The 20,295-nt window shown below is 41.0% G+C and overlaps 1 protein-coding gene across 1 annotated transcript in view; it reads left to right on the forward strand.

The window, feature by feature from the left end:
- Positions 1-4,821: 4,821 nt before the first annotated feature.
- Positions 4,822-20,295, forward strand: part of ABLIM1 (actin binding LIM protein 1) — a gene marked incomplete at its 5' end in the record, with an annotated part of 32,940 nt that continues 17,466 nt past the window's right edge. The window contains 4 exons of the mRNA XM_010157628.1: positions 4,822-4,917; positions 7,661-7,816; positions 12,342-12,377; positions 13,467-13,596. Of these exons, the coding sequence (XP_010155930.1) occupies positions 4,822-4,917; positions 7,661-7,816; positions 12,342-12,377; positions 13,467-13,596 (418 nt within the window). The remainder of the gene's footprint in view (positions 4,918-7,660; positions 7,817-12,341; positions 12,378-13,466; positions 13,597-20,295) is intronic.

The raw sequence follows: 20,295 nt of genomic DNA on the forward strand, positions 1-20,295 counted from the left end.
ACTTTTGTCTTCATGTACACACAGTGTAGAATTTTTTAGGCAGACAAATAATGAATGCATGCATTTGAAGGAAACACTCATACGGAGAGGGGTACAGTTAAACTAGCAGACAGGCACAATCAGTGCTGTAACACTGAGGTACTTTATGGTCTTGTGCACGGCCACTGAAAATTATTGAAACCCATAGGAAGCCTGTGTTTAATGAACCCGGGTGGGTTCCAAGTCCTAGATAACTGTAAAACCTTGCAGTCAGAGTCGCAAGTGTGGTACTGAGAAAGCCAAACTCCTTGCTATTGCAAAATTGTGTCTGCCTCATAGAGTAAATTACATGCTAATCTTCTATTAGTTTATTTATAAACCTGGTCCACTTAAAGTAGCTTCTGAGGTTTAGAGAATTTGCTTAAGTTATAATGTTAAATGTTATTAAGCGACAACGTATTCATTCTTCTGCAGCTATTATCACCACCTTGCATAATGAACTCAATCAAAAAACTGAGGCAGGTACTGTAAACAATGCTCCTGATGCCTTTGTTAAACAACAGTGCATCCATTTGGCCAGATGTTCTGGGGATCAGTTTTGATCTGGTTGCCTGCACTTGTAAGTTTTTACAGAGCATGATTCTGAACATCTGTACTTGAGAAAGCTGGAGCCACCACATTGTGGCAGCATCTGGATGATGTGAATGGCTCTAGCGTGGATTTTGTTTTGGAAGAAATTGCTTATTTAGATGATGTGCCATGCATGATGACATGACAGACTGAGGTAAACACAGATGAACGTCTTAAGCTTTGCAATCTAATATTAAAATAACAAGTTAATCAGTTTGGAGCATCTGCATGGGTGATACGGTAATTGAGCACTGAAATTCACAGTGAACCGAAAAAGATGAGCATGACGTTTGGTATTACCTCTCAGTCTGCAAACGAGGTTGGTAAAGAACTTTTGCATTGAAGACAAATGCATGGAACGAAGAACAAAAAAATAAGACATCTATGGTAAAGTGGGAAATACTGAGAAGTCTTGTAGATGCTTTAGATGCTTTGTGATCTGGTTCTTTCCTTTGGCTCCTTTAATGACGTGCATGAATTTCTTTTGACTGAATTTCTATTGATCTTTTCATATACTTCATAGACTTCCTGTATCTGGTACAGGCATCTCATATTGATAGATTTACTACTGTTACATCCATTTGGGTGGAAGAGGAAAGAAAAAAACAGATGACTCTTCTACTGTCAGAAAATGTAGAGAAAGGCCATGCACGACAAGAAAAGATAAGAAGATTAGTTGTTCTTCATCAGAGAAACCATGGATGCCCCATCCCTGGGAGTGTTCAAGGCCAGGCTGGATGAGGCTTTGAGCAACCTGGTCTAGTGGAAGGTGTCCCTGCCCATGGCAGGGGGGTTGGAACTAGATGAACTTTAAAGGTCCCTTCCAACACAAACCATTCTGTGATGCCCTGATTTACAGAAATTTGCTTTAAATTTCTCTGCACAGAGGTGGCATTATGAAAATCTCTATTTGAATCCTTTAAGAACAAAACCAGTCATAGAGAGTGTTCTGGATCTGTTTGTCGAAGTAAGGCAGCTTAACTTGTTCTACACTCCAAACAACAAATTAAGTGTCACAGGACTATAGTGGTGGGCAGGAATCACAGAACGGTTAGGGTTGGAAGGGACCTTAAAGCCCATCTAGTTCCACCCCTCCTGCCATGGGCAGGGACACCTTCCACTAGATGCCTCTGAATTAATACCTGTAAATTAATATATTCATATTAAAGGAGGTTTCCTCTAATTTCTTTACCTGTCTTCTTCCAATAATGTGTGCAAGAGGTGCTCACGTATCTCTGCTGAAGGTTAAAGGTTATGTCAGGGATAGCTGCTATGCCCGTTGCACCTGTGCTCCCATCAGCTCCCCTCTAGGGTGGAATTTACATCCCATTGCAGTTACGTCAGCAGAGAACTTGACCTCCAGTGTGTCTCTTGCCACCTGTTTAAGATATAAAGTCACAGCAGCGACAAGGTCAGGGATTCTCAACTGCTAATGAATATGTAATGTACAATCTAATAAAAGCCCTACCCCGTCAGCGATTTTCGGGCAGGAGGTATTACAGATCTCTTAGGAGAGGAGCCAATCATAGCAACTCAAAGTATGCCAGAGGAAAAGCTTATATCAAGGAATCTTTAGTGTCTGTTTGTTAAGGCAGGCAGCACAAATGTTTTTAAGTGCAATGCAATTGTCTTTAGGGGAAAGTGCAAAGCTGTGAAGGATTCCAGACCATATGGGAGCAGCAGAGTAGGAAATAGCCATCTGTGATGGAAACAGCTTGTGTAATTCAAAACAAGAAATAGGGCAAAGTGAGGCAGGAAGGGTGAGAGTAGGTGTAGAAGTCTGCTTTTTCATGCACTGTCTTCAGGGGTATGTCGTAAATTTAAGCCAGATACAGGACTGGAAGCAAATGGAGGAGCTAGATAGTTGCAGGTCTGCTTGGATTAAGGTCCTCGGGAGAGGAACGGTGTGCGCTGAGGCAGTGCCTGGCAGGGTGGCCGCCTGCCCAGGCAATGTGGAGCTTTGCAGTAGACAGAAGGTAAAATTGATGCACACAGGAAGAATTACAGAAAATAGAAAACAGGTTGTAAAGGGTGTCGTGTCTGGCTCATGGCTGTGTTTAGGGGATGGTAATGAGGAACACAGTGAGGAAATGAGGAACAGGTGCTCCAAGTTGCCAGTCCATCTGACAACTGCTCGTGCACTCCAGGGGGAAGAGCACCAAAGAAAGCTGTTGGCAGGATGTGGCTGAACCTACTTGCTTAAGGTGTCTAACTTTATTTAACAGATTGGCTGAAGTGATAAATACAGGTGAATTTTCCTTTGCTGAATAGATTTTTAGCAGTGACACTACGAGATGAGACTAAGGAGAAGGACCGAGGGCTGAGAATTTCTTGTTTTCAGAGGTGATTATAAATGATCCATGGCAAATAGCAACCCAGAGGGCCTGGCAGGTAGGAATAAGCTGTAACTGCCTCTAGTGCTTGTTTTCCTCCAACAGGGAGAATTGAGTAGATAAAAAAAGTATGTCTGGGAAGCCAAAGGTAACAGAGACACCCCTAACAGTACCTCAGCCACTTACACTGTTCCCTATGTTGTAATGAAAACAATTGTTTTCCATAGCAACTGCAGCAACATGCTACATGTGTCTCCACTCAGTGGTGTGAAATGGCAGAATGGAAGGGGAATAAAGTGTTTCTCAACAACAGCCAGATTTTCCAGCTTAATTCTTCTAACATTTCCATGGAACAAGTGCTTGTTGTTGGGGTTTTTGCTTTGATTACATCATGGGAGGAGTGAAGGGGCAGCTGAGAAATTTCTGTGTCGTTTTGCGATGTAGGATTTTTGCAGCTACAGAGAGAAAAGGAAAGAAACACATAAAGATCTAGCTGAGAAAGTGTTCTCAGACATGCTCTGGAGAGGATTTTTGACTCTGTCAGTCCATAGCTACATCTGCTCTCTGATCTGAATCTTCACCTTTTTTTGATGGAACATGTTCAAAGGCATTTATTCACTCTGACCCTGAATATGGTGATTTCATTTCCACACGTGAAGTCAGAGAAAGCCTGCTCTATGATCCACGACTAGTTTACAGCTTTTTTTTTTCATATGGATGGTCCCAATAACTTTTCTGGCTGTGAAATAGAAGGTAGAGAGACTCAGAGGTCTGTTGAAGGATCCTTTCAGGAAATGTATGCTGAGAGAGAATAGAAGTCCAGTAGCCTTGTTGTGTTCACTCCAGATATTTCCTAAGAAAAATCAGCAAGTCAGGCTGTCAAGCCTCGTTCCTAGTCAGTGTGTGCCTGAAGGCTCCTTAGTTCAATGTCACAAGCTGATGAGGTAAGGATCATTTACCAAGATTCAGTTTTCAGTGACTCTGAAGTACCCCACTGCACTGGTGTCATCAATCACCTGCTGATGCACTGCTTTGTGATGGAATTTGATTCTTTGCAATTAGAGAGGAAAAATTGTTGGTGGTTTCTCAATTGCAAGTGGGATATGGTTGACTGTGTGTCTGCTGCGTGCCAGATTTAGGAGTAATTGCCACAGTAGCCTGGGTGACTTTTGATCGAATAGGTGTTTTTCAAATTCATCAAGTTTTCAGGATCCCACATCTCAGTGTTATTTTCGACAGTGCTCTCTCTGTAGAGGTGTGACAGTTCTCCTGAATTTCAGTTTGCAGGACACTGTCATTAAACATCGGGACTTTGGGAGCATGGGGAATCATGACAATTCATTCAACAGTTTAGCTTTGATGTTGCATCTGGATTGAACTGTGGCTGTTGGCAACAGCTCCAAGCCAAGGATTTCTGGTGGTCCTGCTTAGAAGGACTGAATTCAGTTCTGTATTCCTAATGGAAATCCAGTGATGGAACAGCTGGAAAGTGATAACGTGTGTGCTGTGCTCCTCTCGACAGTTGTGTCTGCTGAGCTGCTGATACCTCTAGCTGTTTGTGAACTAACGTTTTGATAAAAAAGACCAGCAGGACTCTCCTGGATTGTACTTTGTATGGCTCCTTGCAGTGTCTCTGGCAGGTGTTGTTTGATTTTGTTCATTGTTGTTGTCAGTCTTTTACATTGATTTAGAAAACCTCTTTCCCCTCTCACAGCACTCCTTCCCCTACCAAAAAAAGGCCCACTTGCCTCACAAGATTGTGAAATTGGCCAGAATGCTTGCATTTGTGTTGACTTTTTTTTCCTAAATTCAGTTATGCAGATTTCTTCACTTAACATCAAAATTACCAATATTAATAGCTTCCGGTTGCTCTGAAAAGTTAATTTTTGTTTTTCAGCCTACAAGAACATCATCAGAAAGTATTTATTCCAGACCAGGCTCCAGTATACCTGGCTCTCCAGGCCACACTATCTATGTAAGTATTCCTTCTGATGAACAAGCTACTGATCTCTTGTTTCATACAAAGTACTCCACGCTGAAATAAATCACTTTGATACTGACGTAATGCCTTTATTCTAGTGGTTAAATTGTTAAAATTCTTGACGTAGTTTTTGTAACTGTAGAATTTCAAGAGCAAACTAGGCCTTTTCCGGGTCACATTCTTAGAAAAATAGAGTAGATGTCTTGAGGTCATTTGGTGATGTGAAGGCAGACAGGTCACTTGACTTCGGTCAGGGTATGTGTGGAATCTGTGCACCTCGACCTGCAGTTCTTGAGAGATCTGCTGTCTACAGTTGCAGGACGTGAGGAGGAGCATCAGCCACACTAAAAGAAGCCTGGCTGGTACAACACCTTCCGTTTCAGAAGTCAGACCTTTTGGTTGTGGAAGGCAAGGTGTTTTTTATTTAAGAACAAAAACATGTCAGGCATCCTTCCAGCAACTAGCGGTGCTGAAAATGCAAAGCTATTGACATACTGCTTTATTCGTGGTTACTAATATAATTCCTTCAGTAATCAAGCCTGCTCTTTCATTATTTTAGATGATCTCTTTCACTTCTTGGCCTTGTTATTGGTACCTTTTGAGCCCATGATATCTTAGAAATTAAAAGTGGAAATACATTAGCAAAGGATTGGACCAAAATTTTCAAAGGAATGACGTTTTTCTCTACTTTCATACCACTTTTTAACGTATTTGAGTGTTGTAATTGTCAGTATTTTTTTTTTTCTTGACAGAGAAATCCATAGAGTCAAAAAAGTAATCTTTTGTGGCGGTACTATTTCAGTTCTAAGGAGAAAGAATATCAACTCAAATGTACTTTGGGGAATAACAGAACAGCTCAGCCTTCTCAAACCTTTTGTATTTCCATGCATATAACCTATGCTTCCAAAATTTCACATCCATTGAAGAGTCCCATTCCATTAAAGTCCACGTAACCCTTGTTCTCATATAAAACATGCTCTCAGATAACCTGCACAAAATCCAAGGCAGAAGTGAAAGGTAACAGCTAAGGTAGAAAATCAGAGGAAGGCGAGTTAGTGAGAGTCTGTTATGAGGGGACCAAAGATGAAGGTGTGCTGGGAAAGGAGAGGCAAACTACAGGGCAAACTTTCTTTTCTGTTACCTATGCATGATGCTGAATCACTGAGTTTATGGATAACCTTAAATTATATAGGTGATAATGTAGTATAAGACAAAAATACGTTTCATGTATAATACTGCAGAAAACAGTCCCGAGTTTGAGTTAAATACTAGTTGTCCCGTGCATTTCAACAACAGAAATTAACTGATACATAAAAAGTGTTCACACTACAGATACCAAAACACAGAGCATGTCCTGGAGAACTGCCGTTTTGCTGGTAATATCAGCTTCGTAAGGTGTAGTTTATGAAATTTAACTGCTGCTCAACAGCAGTCTGTAGGGCAACATGGTGGCCTAGACTGGGTCTAGAAAAATACCTATGGTCATTTATATTGGAGTAAGAATATCCAGGCATATTTTCAGGTCATTAACACATTGTGCTAAAAGTAGTATAGAAATAGCATACATTGATCTACCTACATATTTTAAGGATTAAATTGGATTAAGGTATTTTGTTATGTCTGGTGATCCAAAACTAAGAAGATTTGAGGCAATTTTAAAAAGTGAATTCAAACCTTGCATCTCTGTCAAAAACTGGTTTGTATTGTTTCCAGTTCATGGCATTTCTTAAGAGCCCACCAAGACCAGTGGTCGTTAGGAGAGCTTGAAAAGGCAAATGCACATAAATCTGAAAATAGAGGTGCTAGTTCTCAGCAAGAGTATAACTGAATCTGTGTAGAAACAGATCAACTTTGTTTCCTTGTGCAGCCTACTACGAATAACTAAAACACCTAGTAGAAAAGTTGAAAACCAATTTGAATATTCTCTTTCAGTTTTAATCATCCAACATATTTCTGTAAGGTGGATAAGAGTTGATGGATTTTTTTTTTAACAAGACTTTTTTTTTTAAAATAAGGAAAGGTATTAGCTGTCTGAACTATATGTAAGCCCACTTTCTAGTTCCTTCCACAGCTGCCGTAGGAAATCAGTACCAAATTCCATTTTGTAACTAGTCAAGAGCTTCTTGCAGTTTTAGTGGAAAAAACAGTCAGTGTTATGCTGTGTAGTATGCAGTTAGGAAGCAACATACGCCTTAGAAGTTTGCGTACAGGTGGAGTAATGAGTGCAATATAATAATTTCAAGTGGGAATTTGGGTACCCAGTCCTGACAAATAGTCCCCCTTGCCTTTTTATTTCCTCTCGTGTCCACAGTTTCAAGTTGGCTTTCTGTCTGTGGTCTTCTGCATGGAATCCTCTCATAACCTCCTTAATCTGCAAACTGTGTTGATGTTACCACACGTATTTACACATGGGAAAACAAGAGCAGAAAGGTGAAAATACTTGCCTGAGTCATTTGCAGAGCTGAAGTTTCCAGCTCACTGCTGGGGATAAGAAACTTTTGTATTAGATCTATATATGCCATGCTCTTTCTTTCCTAAACTGAGAAAACACTGTGTGCTTTTGCAGAGGAGGCCTGTTGGAGAAGAACAAGAAGTAATCACTTCGCTTGTTAAGTGCCAAAAAGGGTTTGCCATAGCAACAGTGTGACAACAAACACAGAAAAATCATAAACTGTGTGCAACAGAAATTACTAGTGCATTTGTGTAAGTTAATTTATCTTCTGTCTTTGACCTTCAGGCAAAAGTAGACAATGAGATCCTTGATTACAAGGATTTAGCAGCCATTCCCAAAGTCAAGGCCATTTATGACATTGAACGTCCAGACCTAATTACTTATGAGCCATTCTACACTTCCGCCTACGAGGACAGACAGGAGAGACAGAGTCTTGGAGAGGTAATGAACCGACAAGCAACCCATTCTGCTATGAGCTTTGTTCAGAGCCTGCTTCGATCCTGTCCTCTTTTGAAACAGTTCCTAATTGACACGCCTTGGTATTGTTGCTGCTGCTGTTCAGAGTGCTTTCTGTCTGTTTGATCTGGGTTTAATGGGAACAATCACAGTGATGCCTCGTGTGCGAAACTGCAGGATTAAACACACAGTTGAACACCTACGTCAACACCAGCCACTGGCAGAGAAATGGCAGGGGGGAGGTTTGCAGCCTGTCCGCACGTGCGTTCTTGTAACTCACAGGGATGTCCTAGCCTTTGGGCACAGCAAAGTCCAGAATGTGAGGCAAAAGCCACTATTCACAACAGAATATGAGGAATTCCACGGCACTGAGAGGATTAAGTGCAGCAGAACGCATTCGGTCACATATATTGAAGGGGAATACATTTCCAGAGCACTTTGCCAGACATACTGGGTAAGATCTGAACTAGGTCAGGATAAAGTGCTCTTCCGCCTGGGAAAGCACGTTAGTAGTGTTATGGAAATAGCTACCTCTCATTTTAAACTGCTGACATTTGGTAAGGATTCTTGCATCTTGCAGTGATAGGGGTTTTTTTCTATCTAATTTATTCTCCTAAATTTGTATTTTAAAATAGCTTTTGGTTGTAGCACCCCCCCCAGTTTTTCAGATGAACTTCCACAGCTGCAATTACTATTTACATGGTTCTAAGTGCGTATTGTGAAGCGGTTTTTGTCCTCTAATACCATTTGACTGTAAGTCAGACTTCCTGAATGCAAATCTAAATAGACATGGAAATGGATTTACTTCCTTGCAATCTCAGACAGTAACTTCATTGAGTATGAAGATAAGCTGGGGAAAAAGGAAGTATGGTAAACTATTCAGGCACCAGTGGTCTGAAGATTCCCAGATCAGTGACTGAATCTGCTCTCTTAGCAAAGGGTTCAGCCCACCAACAGACCAGAGCTGTCTTGGGTTTTCTACTTTGTTCTTCAGTGTTTTATAGGGTTAGTCTCTTAAATTGTGACATGAGTTGGAAATTCAGGAGACTGTTCAGCGCAGAAATAAGAGATTAATAGGGCAGAATATTACAGAATATCCCTCCTCACGTTTGTGTTAGTAGTGGATCCAGCTGACATCTGGTTCAGAACCACCATGAGATGCATTGGTGACCTCTCAACAGTGCCAGCGGGCCTGACCTATTCCACAGAGCCCTCTACAAACACAAGTCTCCTGTTAGCCACAGCAGAGCAACTAGTATAGCTCAGAGAAGGTGAACTGTTTGTTAATCCTGAAGAGGAAGCTTCTCACTCACAAAGCAGTATGGTGGCAGCCATCTGCCATTACGCTGTTTCTGGGAATAAGCAGAAGCCTTTGGAGTTTTCTTACGCTGTATTTTCACCAGCATTAAATCCAATTAAGTTCTGGTGACTACAAAAGTTTGTTCTGGAAACATAAGGGCTCTCACCTTTTCAGAAGATCTGGGTTTTCCACCCACTGCTACTGCTGACTTCTGTCACCTTGGGCAAGTTACCTCACCTCTTTGTACCTGTTTCTCCTCCCTTCTCCTGCCCTGATGAGAACACAAGCCCATCAGGCGTGGAGTGATCTCTTGCTCTGTGTTTGTGTTGTGGTAAACAAGTGACACCTCAGTCTTGGTACCTTATACATCAGTCGCCATCATATTTAAAAAGCAAAGGAGGTGACATGTTTAATGTCATGGCAGGAATTTGCAGACTTTGAGTGATTTAACTCCTATTCTCTTTGCAAAGTGTGTGTATGTGGTGATGTTAAATAAAAGGGAAGCTTGAGCTTAAACTTCTACCCTAGAGATGCCCTTCATCATGATTTAAAAAAAATATATAAAATTTAAAATCACCAAATTTGGCAAAGAAAGATTTCTGGGTGTGCAGGGGAGATGTGCAAGAGACACAGAAATCAATCCAGCCCTGGAGACTAACCTTAACTGCAGGGAATGAGCTATGAGAAAATTGTATTCTGTAGGCATAGAAACGGAGAAGACACAGCATCATTCTTCTTTATTGCTGTGGAAGGGAATTGCGTTGAGAAGTTTCTCACTCGTAATCCCTGGTTCGATTAAATCCCAACCTCGTGTCTCTCTCTGAGGTGAGAAGTGTTTCCGTGTAGCACCATCTAGCGGGACCGGCGCCCGAGTTACGGGTGCCAGCGGTTAGCGGGGAGGTGAAAGGAGCTCGTGCAGGGGTTGATTGGAGAGGCGATACGACATGAGATCTGTAAATAAATTTTCTGCTACTGAGGCTGACACCTAATGTAGTGATAACCTTTCCAGAAACGGTCAGTTCCTCAGGTTCTTCATGTCCTGTCACTCGCGCCCTGCTAGCAGCAACCCGATCAGCACTGTAACCGAGTCTGTTCTCAGCTCTGGCTTTTGCTGCATAGGCATTGACAGAAGCAGCAGCGTTTCACCTGCGTGTCCGTTGAAAGCATCGCGTGTCTGTACCACCTTTCAGGAAACAAGCTGTCGTAAATTGAGAACAGTTCCTCAAAATGAGCTGTACGATTTCAGGTGTTACAGCCTCTTAGACCTCCAAGTGACAGAGCATTGAGCCTGCTGCAGGGAGAAGTTTTACTGTAAATTTGGTCAGAACAAGTTCTCCACCCAGACTATTTTTTTTTGGTCATCTGGAGTCATCACCCTCTATTTCCACTGGTTTTCTACTCTGAAACTGAGCTGTTTCTTCGCAGTCATCTACACAGTGTATTTCTAACTGACTGGTGTAAAGACTTCTGTGACAGACCAGGTTTTAAAAGACCCTGTAAACCCTGGAGAACCAAGCATTCCTTGGCAGACTCTGGGTTTGAGATACAGCAGTTCACCTGTGCACGACAAAACACTAAATTGGCTGCAGACGGTGGTTCCATGTCCCAAAAAGCAACAAGATGATGTCAGATAGTGTTGGAGTGAAAATACATAAAAGGTTCATCATGGTTTCAGCCCATTACTTTCTGGGATGCCTGTGACTACCTTTTACAGGTACAGAAATTTATTTATATGCAATAACCCATAAATTACAAATAGAAAAATGTGGGAACACAGGTCACAACATGTGCTTTTTTTCATTCATATTGAATGTTTTAGGTTAGTCCTCACTTGTTTTTGTGGAGATTGATGGTACAAAGCACGGTGTACAATATGCTTCATGTGGAGAAAAATTTTTATGGCTGCTGCTGTTAGATCTATCACGAAGTTATGGTTTGCTGTATAGAACTTGTGCAGTTACAAGGATTAGGAGAACAAGAATGTAAAAGACATTCAGGGTTTTGATGGAAAGTAACGAAAGCAGTCTTTAAAAAGCTTTGTGGAAAGTTGCTGAAAAGGAGATGTTCTGTACCCAAATAAGAAATGACACTCATTTGTTAGGACACTTTGGATTCACAGTGTCACCAGCTTCATGACAGTTAATGGTCTCTTAGTGCAAAATGTGTAGCTGGGTATTTATTACCAGAAATTCTGCATACGTTTTACATTACTGCTGTTGTATATTATTGTAACAGTTAGACCAGAAACGGCAGTTTTGCTTCGGAGACATTATCTTAATAGCTGTATCACTCTGTAATAATTGTGGTCTTATTTAAAAGCATAATCACTTGCCCAGTTTATTATGGCAATTAAATAATATAGCAGTTTAGTGCATAAAGAAAATAATTAAATCCTGATCTTCCAGCTTCAAATTGTCTTGTGATTAAAGGGCACATAACTGGTAATTATACATAGCCTTTATTCTTGTTCATACCGTCATCGTATGCATGACCTTATGCTTCATTTCTAAAGGTATTTCTTGCCTTAGTTTCCCTGTCTTCTGTAATAGAAACTTTTCATTATATTGTGCATATTTCTGCCCACCGGCCTTTGCGCCGTTCTTTCAATATGCATCCTTGTAATTCCTGTCTGTTCTCCCTACGTAACTGTGGAAAATTTAAAGGAGATCATATCAAAGAAACGGTGATGACAACTACGTACTCCTTTGCATGGGTATGAAATTTAAGGCCTTGGGGAGAAGCACATTTTTGCCAGAGTATGTGTGTTGGAGAAAAAACATGCTTCATCCTGGAAGTTATTCTGTATTTCTGATGCCATACAAAGCTCTGAGTTAAGATTATTTACTTTTGATTTCCACTTTAAAGATTTCTTTGTAACAGGCATGGTTATTAAATTAATAACCCTTTCTGATTTTGATCTTTACAGCTATGTTTTAATTACCACAGTGATTAATGGCTGAGAGATGATGCTGCATGATATTTGACTGAATTAATCACACTTATAAAGATTCTCCCAGAAACTTCAGTTGCTTCCATGATTTATGGACCAGTTCCTGAACAGTGTGGGAAAAGCAAGTTCCAGTGCTTCAATGGCCTCAGTAATTTTTACGTTGCCATATATCCATGTATCTGCAGCAATGTTTAGATTGCCATTTTCTGGCCCAGCACATGCAATGATATCTCGATAACCTTGTTTTTATGTCTTTGCAGTCTCCAAGGACATTATCACCTACCCCTTCTGCAGAAGTAAGTTTGATGGAACCTATGGGGGCAGTGTCTTACTGTGATTAGAATTACTCACCTCAGCAAATGCAGACGTCAATTTTGCTATCAGTCTGATCCAATTCTCTTTGCCACGTAGGCATGTTTTCTGAAGATTGAAACTTAACAAAAATTAACTCTGAAAAGAAAACATCAAGGTCGTGTAGAAAAAGTGTAGAAAGTGTAAAAGATTGCAGAAAAACTGAAGCTACAACTGCTAGCCCTTTGTTGTCCATAGAGCAGAGTAATTTCTCCAGCAGAGGCCACTTCTTGTACAGTCATCCTCCTTGTGCCACAGGCAGGCTCAGATCTCAGCAGCTGGATGATTTACAGGAGCTAAAATGCTGCTCTAAGCAGCTATATAATAAGCCATGTTTGCTACTAAAACATTTGCAGTTCTGTCTTGAAGGAAACATCACTTCTGTTTGGTTTGGTTTTTCTCCAGGAGTTAATTTGAACATCACAATAACATGAAACATTTCAGAAGTCATTTGTTGGGGTACAGTGGATGCCATTGCAGAAGCATTACAGTTTTGGGGGTGGGGAGTGTTGCTTATTTGCAATGTAAAAGTTATAGTGATTGCCACATGTTAAAAAAGTGACCATAAGATTTCTTGTAAATCTTCATGCATTAACATCAGTTCTGTCCTGGTTTGGTTTGCTCTGGGGGTTTTGAGGGGAAGGAGGGTGTTCGTTTGGGGGGTTGGTTTGTTTGTTTGGGGGTTTTATTGGCTTTTTCTTTTCCTAGGAAACCAAATAAATTGAATTTTGCTGTGCAAGGTGGTGTCGTGTTGTCAGACGCAAGGGGAATCTAGTGTGGATACTAAATACCTTTTGAGGTAGCTAGTCAGGACACATGGTAAATTCAGCCACAGAGCGCTCTGTGCTGCAGCTATGGACTGGAGTCTCTGGAACAGATGATTAGAGACGAGTAATAACGATGTAGGTTGAAAGCTTAGGGGATATTGTTATTTCAGTAGCTCCTCCTGATGTCTTCAGATCCCTAGAAGTTAAGTGCTGCTAAAAACGTGTCATGTGCATTTGCATTTATTAGTGAATGCTTCTATTCTGCAGGGTTATCCAGATGTTCGGGATCGCATGATTCACAGGTCTACTAGTCAGGGCTCCATTAATTCTCCAGTGTACAGTCGGCACAGCTACACACCCACCATGTCACGTTCCCCTCAGCACTTCCACAGACCTGGTAAGGCCAACTGCATTAGAAGTAAAACTGTTGTTTCTTTGTCACATCACTTGGCACACAGCGAAGCACTTCCTCTCTTAGCAGTGGAAAGTGAGGATTGAAAAATTGTTGCATACGCAAATACCTCCTTTTCTACCTGTTCTTTTTGTTCTCGAGTGATGCAGTCTTTTGCACTAGGCTGATGAGTGTTTCTTACGTCATAAATATGGATCTTCCGGTTTTGTTTATGAGCAATTATTTTTTTAAATGTTTGTGAAAATGAGCAAAAATTTGCAGCGAATCACAAACTTCATTCTGGAATTTGGGAAAAGTATTACAGAATGGAAACGACTTACGGCTTGACTATGCATACGTCAGTAATGTAGGGTTCCTCCCTCCTAAGAACCAGTTCATTTAAAGCTTGGGGCAGCCATGGAATCTCATATTCAGCAAAACCCCCAGATACTCCAAATTGCTAGCCAGTTCTTAAAACAGAGACTCCTGGTTTGCAAGCTAGATGCTTAATCAAAGCCATAGGCAATTGCCTGGGAACATTTGGAAAAAAAGACAAACTGCATTTACTGGTTTAGCAGTCATGTGCAGGTTCCATCTACAGTATATAAATGTACAGGTTTTTCAGGTTCCCAGTGCATTCAGCATTACTGGACATGGATGTAAAAGCAAGATGTGAAAACGAACTGTTCGTCCACACCCAAATTGCATGAAAATGTATCTCTAAATGCCATTCATTGAATACTTTTCAAGACTGATTTTATTGTTCATGGTAATGAATTAAATCTTTGTGATCTGTTTTTAAATTGTGATACAATCGTGCAGTTCCATCTTCCTTGGTCATTACAGCTGAACAGTTGGGATGCCAAAAGCCCATATACAGTAGGAGCTGCATTTTTAAAATTAAAGATTTATAATAGAGCCACCACTGTGGAACTTGAATGCTGTAGCCGTTTCCTAGTGGGGGTGGGCTGAAAGCCGCTAATTGTGCCTGTCGGTGAATGCCTTATTTAAAGGGCCCAAGGGAGGTGGGACAGAAGCAAATTGTGTCTGATACTTAGTGCTGACAACATGACTGGTTTAAAATGACGTTGCAACTGAAACCGAAAGAGACTTAAAAGCGAGGAAAAAGCTGCAAACTTCTGTGTCTTGATTCTGGCAATCCTGAGGGCATTTTTCGATATGTATCAGGGATATGAACAAATCCAGGCCCTGTTCCAGACTTTACTGTGGCTGCATTTTACTGCAGCAGTCTGTTTATGGGACTCTTGCGATGGGCGGATGCACTCGAGCTGGAGTTTGGATCTAAATGTAAAATCTTCAAAAGTTTGCAGCCTGAGGGACTTTCTGAAGAGAAACTTGTTCAAACTTATCTCTGTTCAGATGATCTCATCTTTGGCTCACCTGGTTTTGTTTCTTATATGATGCAGAAGTAATTCTGTAGAATTTATCATTTTGATCTTTTCTGCCCTGCTTTGGGGCAATTGTTAATGCTACGTTGTCATTTTCCTACAGTAATTATTCCTGTTGAATAGCACATGTATATTTACCATTTTTTCCTGAAGGCAGTTCTTATCATCGTGTTATTTGCAAGAATAATTTCTCTCTGAATAAGGCCAGTGGCCCCAGGTAACTTCCCTGGGGCTGCCAGCTAGCCCTTGAGAGAGAAGTGAACCGCTGCGCTGACGTTATCAGCATAAGGTTCTTCAAAAATTTGAGTGCTACAAGTTTTGAAGAAGTTTGCAGCCTTTTCTTCCCGCAGTGCCCTAGCTGGTGTTGGCAGTGGTTTTGGAATGTCTCAAAACAATGGAGAACAGCTTGCATGCCTCTTGAGTGACATTTTTTGGTCAGGCACTTTGCAAAACAGCTGCTTTCTTAACTAATTGAGCGTCAATGTTTGTGATGTTTGCATGCTGGTAGCAACCTATTTTTTGGTAACAAGGCATAGAACAGAAGTTTCTTAAGCCAATAAATGTTATGCTAAATTAGCGATGCTGTTCAAATCTGAGCCTCTCTTCTAATACTTCCTGTAATTTTGTCTAACATTTATGAACCCTTCGGTACGTCTTTAACCTTTTTTTTTCTCCTTCCTTCTTTTCAGAATCCTAATTGTTCAATGCCTTTTTTTTTTCCCCCTTCCTTTGAAGCCTCCTTCCCTGCCTTTCTCTTATCGCTTTTCTTTGTTTTCATTTTGTTCTGCCCCCCGATTCCCTGCTGCCGCAGAGCTGCTCTCTACTGGTGTGCAGCGGTTGTCATACCTGCGCACTAGCAGTCTCAGCTCCACTCACCATGACTCCCGCCCCAACTCCCCCTTCCGACACCACTTCATCCCCTATGTCAAAGGTAAGGAGCCAGGCCTCCCCAGGGAGTACCCTTCAGGCTGGAGATTTATTAGCATTCTGTCACAGCTAATAAGGTGTATCTCTGTAAGGTGCCATTGGCTGTGTAGCTGAGCATGCCTTGAAATGTGCCGTTACACTTTAACTACGTTAGAATAGACATAATGTCCTTTTTTTGGAGGAAATATGTCATTTCTAAGGGCCCTAGTTGAAGAGTCATCAAGTAATTACTTATTAGAAATATACAGGAAAGCATTATCATTTACTATTTAGAACCTAGATGTGCCTAATCTAGCTTCTTTCTAAAGCAGTACACAACAATCGCTATAGCAGTTAGCATATCAGATTTAATTATTATTTCCATAATCTTAAAATACGCATTTAAAATTTGATTACAAATATTGCCTGGATGAGAACAAGATGGTAGAAAATATGGAGAAGAAGAAAAAAAAGATTATATGAAGAACAATGGCAACAAGGAAGTTAATCATTGTTGATCACATTGGCAATAATTAGTGCCCAACAAAATAAAATTAAAGTCTCTAGGCCTCTCCTCAACTGGTGACAACCAGCAGACTCTGCTGAAGGCAGTAGAGTTGCAGGGGTTTACACTACCTGAGGATCTGGTCATTTCTGTTATTCCCATGGTTTGCTCTGGCGGAATGGTTCTTTTTTCATTGTGTCCCTTCAAGGAGCTCATTCAGCTCAATGAGCTTTTAGTTTTGTTTCTTGCTATTCGTGAATGAGGTTTTACTTTTATTTCCATTGGAGCACTCTCTGGCTGTGCCATCTCTTCTGTTGTTGGAGAAGGTCATAGCTTGTATCACCCTCAAGACCTCAAAAAGAAGTAGTTGGGTAAGCTGACAACAGATTCCAGTCTGGCACCACTGATTAATGTAGATAATCATAAATGGGAAATAATCAAACACAGTTGCAAGGAAGTTGTTGCCATGAACTTTCAAGAAATGCTAATAGATCTCAACGTTATAGCTCTTCAAGCATTCAGAACACCATTACTAACTTCACTCTTGCCTCTTCTTAGATGACTTTTATTAATATGCACTTTCAATCTTTTTATTATGTCACTATAAAAAAAAATCTCTTCAAACTTAAATAGATTGGGACCCTTAAAAATAGATACACTGCTCATTTCAGCATGCAGTTAATTCATAATCCTTGCAATTTCAACATTTCTTTGCTGTAAATCCAAATTAATGCTCACACTCTTTCAAGTGGCTTTTTCTTTTTTTTTTCTGTTGAGAAAATAGCTTCTTCAACAGATAAATCAGAAGAGCTATTGGAAATCCATGCCTATTGTTTTCAGATTTCACAGAATTACCTGGTGTGTAGATTAGGTATGTATCTCAGTTTTCAGTACCAAAGGCCACAGTGGGATTACAAGCCCTGTAAACAAAGGGGTGAGTATGGTGCTTATCAGATACGTCACCTAAGACCTTGTAAGATTCCACCGTTAAGGTCTTGTGCCTGGAGAGGATTTAAGTGTTGTGACTCAGCAAAGCTCCTGAAAGCTCAAGCTCGTACTACTGTGACAGTGTACACCATCCGAGGGTGTGGTGAATTTGAGAAGGGGCAAGGGACCGGTACCCACATCCTGTAATTTGCATGGCTGAATTGAAAGAGTAGCCTTTGATCGTTGGTTGAGAACAAGAAGCACCTTCTTAAGGTGGCCTAACTTTGGAGCCTTGGTCAATGTGATGGGAGTATCCCCACAGTTTGTATTTCTTTTTGGTTTTCCTTCCTGTGGGAGAAGGCGGCTACTCAAAAAACCCAAAAATACACTTTTATGTTTCAGTTCAACACTGCAAGCTGGGGTCTCTCAGAGCTTTCACCCAAACTTGGACATTTCTAAAACATACACAGATACATTAATTTGGGGCATTTTTGGTAATGATATAGAAGGAAACATGAGACAGTACTGCAGAGTTCCCTGATGGCATGCAGCCTGTCAATAAAGAACATGAGCAAGAGTTTTCTTGGTGAACAGTGTAGCCCAATGTCAGCCATGCTTCTAAGTGATGTGATATTCATGTCTGTACATGCTGGGGAGAGCAGTGACTGTGAGGAGGATCTGACTCTTCCAGTGGGTGGTAGGATGGATGGACGCATAGGACAGCAGAAGGAGCGCTGCAGCTAAAATTGCTAAGCAGAGACATTAGGTGCTTGAATAGACCTACAGGGAATTGAATTGGTAAGTCCAAGTGGGATGGGTGATGTAGGAGATACTACAGATGCTTCAGGGAAGGATCACCAAATAATTCCAAATCTCGTAGTGAAAAAGTTATGGCTGTTAATGTATTAACACTGTGAAATAGAAGGATTTGGTAATGATTTGTTCAGTGTCGGTGTGCCTGAGTGCCCTTCCATATGCCAGGCAAAGGTACAATAATATGTTATACTTAAATAGGGATGACTTTTATCTAATTTCTCTGACTTTTTTGAGGTGAAGAGAAGTAGCTGTTGAAACAACTTAGGGAAAGTTTTGTCTTCCCATTACTACAGAATACTGAAAGGTACAAAAGGTCATAGAGCCTGAAGACCTCGTATTTTTTCCAGCATGTTAAGTGATGAACAAAGTGCTCACAGTCAGAGCAAGCTCTGGCTTGTCCTGTAAAAGGAGTGAGATGGAAGACAGTTCTTAATCACCTGTGCTCGAACATAGACGTAGTGTATATACACATGTGTGTACTAACAGTGCACGTGCACTTGAAGAAAGACAAGATGATAGGGACTGGTGATGTTTTTGAAAAATAAACCTTTCTGCTTGTGAGTGCAAGTGTTTTCATAGGAAGAGATCATATGGCTTGACCCCCCCATGGCAGGAGGGTTGGAACTAGATGATCTTTAAGGTCCCTTCAAACCCAAACCATTCTATGATATAGGTTGCCCAGTATATAACGGGGGGGGGGGAACATTGGAGTAGTGTTAAGTCCAGCTGTACTATATTGTCCACCCTCTTCACTACTTCATGTTCATAAATGGATATTTTGTTGTCAGCTGATGAGGTTGATCTGCGTTTCCCACTCGGTTCTTCATTTATCCCCCTTGCATACCACTTGTGTCCGAGTACCCCCTTCCTACATCTGTGCAGCAGAGAGATTAGTCTGGCACTGGCTGCACCTAATGCAACTCCCTGATACTCTCATCCATGGGGGATTGACTTGGATAGTCTAGTTGTCTGTTTTCAAAGTTTAAAGAACTGCATTATTTTACCCTTGAGAGTAGCAGTTTTATGTCTGCTAGGGAATTAGACCCTTGTGAATGTATCTGAAATGAGGCTACGGCACTCTGGGGGTTAATTGGATGCGACAGATAAATTTGCAGTGATTCAAAGAAGAGGCATCCTGTGATCTCATTTGTACTTGGTTGGCATTTCTCAGAGACACTTGTACTTTTAGCAGGAAGATGAACTTGATGTAAGGTTGTAAGAAAAATCTCATAAAGCTATAATTTTGTTGTTTTTTTTTTCTTTAGGTAAAGGAGCATGATTTTCAAACAGCGCAGTGAAAGTGGCATACGACACCTTACGCCTGTGTCGTTTCAAGCCAGAAAAGTAGACATTTAGACCAGTTTCAGTGTGTTTGCGTACAGCAAAATGCTTAAACAAGCGTAATGCTCGAGCCTTGTTGAGAAGGCCAGGTAAATGTAAAGAACTTTGAGGACTGAACGTGCCTCAGAAATCCTTAGTGAGAGTTTGTTAATGTCACTGATGTGTTGGACAAGCTGGAAGAGGGTGTAATATGCGTCAGTTTAGACTTCATTTAATCTCATTTGGACTCTGTTGAATTTGGTCTTGTCTCAATAACGTACTGTATTTGCTATGAAAGAATCAAAACAAGTCCATGAATGAAAGAAACCCTCACCCTACTGAAATCGGAGACAAAACTCCCATTGAGAGCCAGGATTTCATCTCGCATGCCTAGAATTTTTCAGAGGCATTCAAGAATATTGCAAAGCCCCCACAAGATTTACATATAGAAAGATCTCCAAAATAATGTGTATTCCTCAGCTCACAGACCTTCCCATAAGGAATTACTCACCTTCATAGTGATTTTGGCCTTGGCTTTCACAGGTTCCTGCTTTCCTTCCCTGGGGCAGATCTCTGAAATCAAATGCTCTCTGTGTGTGACAACTATTTGCAGGATTTTGTGGATGCAGCAGAAATCTCCGCTCTGGAGAACAGCAGGGCTTTGACTGTTTCGTGACTTTCAGTTTAGTGCTGGAAATAGGAGCTGCATATCTGACAAGATGATGGATTCTGTTTTGACAGAACCTGGAGAGGACACAGGGTTTCAGGTGCTGTTGAGCTCTTTTTCCTATGTCTCTTCAGACATACAGCAGCGAAATCGCA

Source organism: Eurypyga helias, unplaced genomic scaffold, assembly GCF_000690775.1.
Source record: "Eurypyga helias isolate BGI_N326 unplaced genomic scaffold, ASM69077v1 scaffold29488, whole genome shotgun sequence".
Taxonomy (NCBI): Eukaryota; Metazoa; Chordata; class Aves; order Eurypygiformes; family Eurypygidae; genus Eurypyga; species Eurypyga helias.